Here is a 2,557-nt window from a genome sequence, read left to right as displayed (position 1 = left end):
TGCCAGCAGCACTGACAGCTTCCTGCCCACAAAAGACATGCTGGAAAATTGCCTGGGCACCAAAAATGGGCTGAAGGACGTGGGCAATGTGTACATAAACTTTGTGTGAGCAGCTGAGCAGGAGCAGTGGCTCCATGCAGCACCAGGGCCTGTACGGGGCTTGGCTCTGCCCGTCTTTCCTCCCCACACTCCATTCCCTCCACCTTCCCCTCAACCTGTCGTGTTCCCTTAGCTCCTGCAGAAGCCAGGCTGAGTCAGCCTCTCCAGGTTTTAAAACAACTGGATGGACCTGCCAGAAAAATGTGTTTATAGAAGGCCCAGCGTTTTTCCAGAACATTTTGTTCGCCAGACATTAAGTCTTGGCTGGAGCTGCTGGAAGCTTTATCAGCCAGAGCTCTGGGGAGGTCCTGGTAGATTTGACTCACTGCCTTTGTTTGCTGTGTGGCAGATTTTTTTTTGTCCTAGGAGGGTGAGTGTGCAAAAATGAAAATGTGCTGGTGCTGGTCAGAAGAGTTGCAGTGAGCTTGAAAGGCCTTAAAATGACTGATTTGGAGGAGTGAGCTGGTTTCAGTTAAGAGGAAAAGCCCTTCCAAGTGCAAGAAATGGGATCTGCGAGACACTTATTACTTACCTGTCCCCTAACTGGTGCCAGGCTCCACAGGGCCTTGGAGCTGTGAACAAAAGGCAGGGCCGGGACCAACTGCAAAGCTTTTCTCGCTGAGTGGCTGTGTCAGAGCAAGGTGTGGCAAAAGCTAGGGGCAGGTGTTCAAGAAAAATTGGGAAAAATCGAGCAATGGGGACAAAAACCAGGCCTGATGTGGGTGGGACCTTTTCCTCTTCATAGCAACAGAGGCAGCTCCTGACCACTCACAGCAGAGAGCAAATCTGGAGGAGGCAAGATTATTTCACTTGGAATTTCTTTTCAGTAGCTTAGCAGCTGATGGCATTTATGGGCTTGATTTATTCTATTTCCCTCAGCTTTTACTGCACTAAGTGGGGCTTTTGGGTTATACAATTACAATTACTTTCTTTACTGTTAATCAGTGAAGGAGGACCTGATCCATAGTCAAACTGGTAAACTCACTTTGGTTATAGCTGTCTGAATAGTCTTGTCAGTGCAAAACTCATCTGCCTCTAGTTTTTGTATAAATTTAGTCATTTAACAGAACAAAAATAATTTTGAAAACTCATTCATCTTTCACTATTTACTATTTGAATTGTAAGATGGGGGCAGCTGTGAGAGTTGAGAATCAGAGGCTGTTACTTAAAGAGCCATTAAAAAAGAGCCCAAAAAGGCTGAGACATCAGTGCCATGAGTGTTTGCAGCATTCCATGGCAGAGGCAGGGAGTCTGAAAGGGGAACTGAAATAAACACAGAGAACTCTGACATTTTTGCTGAGTCACAAACGTAGCTGGGTTTGGAGAAGGGTGGCCTTTCAGTACTGAAACAGTTCATTGAGACAGAATTGTTTTTAAAGAGCTGCTGTCACTGTATGCTCTGTGTGGCTGGGTTTGGTGGGACAGAGGGGACAGTTCTGGTGTGTTGCATAGAGCACCTGCACAGCTGTGGGGGATTGGGGTTTTTTTTGCCTGTTTGAGCTAACAAAATAATCAATACTGCAGCAGGATTGATAACGGTTTATAAAAGAGCTGCAGAAAACTTTAATATTGCATTAAATTGGTATGTTACAACTAATGTGACTTCAGCTATCCCGTTCTGTAGAAAAGCTCACTTGAAAACTGGGCTTTTTTTCCTTTGGATGCTTTCTCAATAATAGAAGGGGAAAATCAAAGTGTCTTGACTGTACAGAGTTTGAACTATGAGAGTTACACACTGGGGCAGTTGTTGATTTGTGTCCTTCAAAGGGCTCTGGTACCTCAGAGATGTCACATAGGCTTGGTAAGTTGGGAGCTGGGTCATGTTGCCCAGGCTGCACCACACTCTGGCCCGTTCCCTTGTGGGCTTTAGCTCAGGCCCCTGGGCCCTCAGCCATGGTGGGAATTGGCCAAGGCTCTGGATTCTGGCTAACAACAGTGAAAAGTATTTAACCATGTAAATCTGACCATGTTCATCCACTCAGCCAAGCTGGAGCCTCAGCTCAGGTGACTCACAGCCATCCCCAGGCTTCTGTGACTGCACGTGCTGATGGACCAGGTAAGGTGCAGCCCTCTGCCAGTGAAATCCCAGGGCAATTTGTGTAGTAACATGACAAAAGGTTTGTCCTGGGTTCTGAGGAACCTGGAATTCACACCTTTGTCCCTTGGCAGTGTTTTCTGCTCGAATTTCCCTCTAAGCACTTGCTGCTGGGATACATGGGGAAAAGCCCTGTCCCTGCATGGGATGGAAACTCCTCCATGTCTTACCAAGGAGTTAAAAGCCCGTTGGGTTTTCTGGAAGTAGTCGATGAACTCGGCCTCGCTCGGGGGTCTTGCTCGGAGGGTCAGCATTCCCTCTGCCCGGAGAAGGGGCAGAGAAGGACGGCCCGTTAGTGAGAGCATCCCTTTGGGAAGGTTCCATCTGCCTGCCGTGCAGAAGGCACAGCCGAAGTGGGTGTTG

The 2,557-nt window shown here is 47.7% G+C and overlaps 1 protein-coding gene across 1 annotated transcript in view; it reads left to right on the top strand.

Annotated features, from left to right (window-relative positions):
- The window catches only part of REP15 (RAB15 effector protein), a 3,796-nt gene extending 1,322 nt beyond the window's left edge, over positions 1-2,474 (top strand). The window contains exon 2 of the mRNA XM_008642482.2: positions 7-2,474. Coding sequence (XP_008640704.1) covers positions 7-109 — 103 coding nt within the window. The 3' untranslated portion in view covers positions 110-2,474. The remainder of the gene's footprint in view (positions 1-6) is intronic.
- Positions 2,475-2,557: the final 83 nt, after the last annotated feature.

Source organism: Corvus brachyrhynchos, unplaced genomic scaffold (genome assembly GCF_000691975.1).
Source record: "Corvus brachyrhynchos isolate BGI_N302 unplaced genomic scaffold, ASM69197v1 scaffold209, whole genome shotgun sequence".
Lineage (NCBI taxonomy): Eukaryota > Metazoa > Chordata > Aves > Passeriformes > Corvidae > Corvus > Corvus brachyrhynchos.
This window is presented reverse-complemented; position numbering and strand designations above follow the sequence as displayed.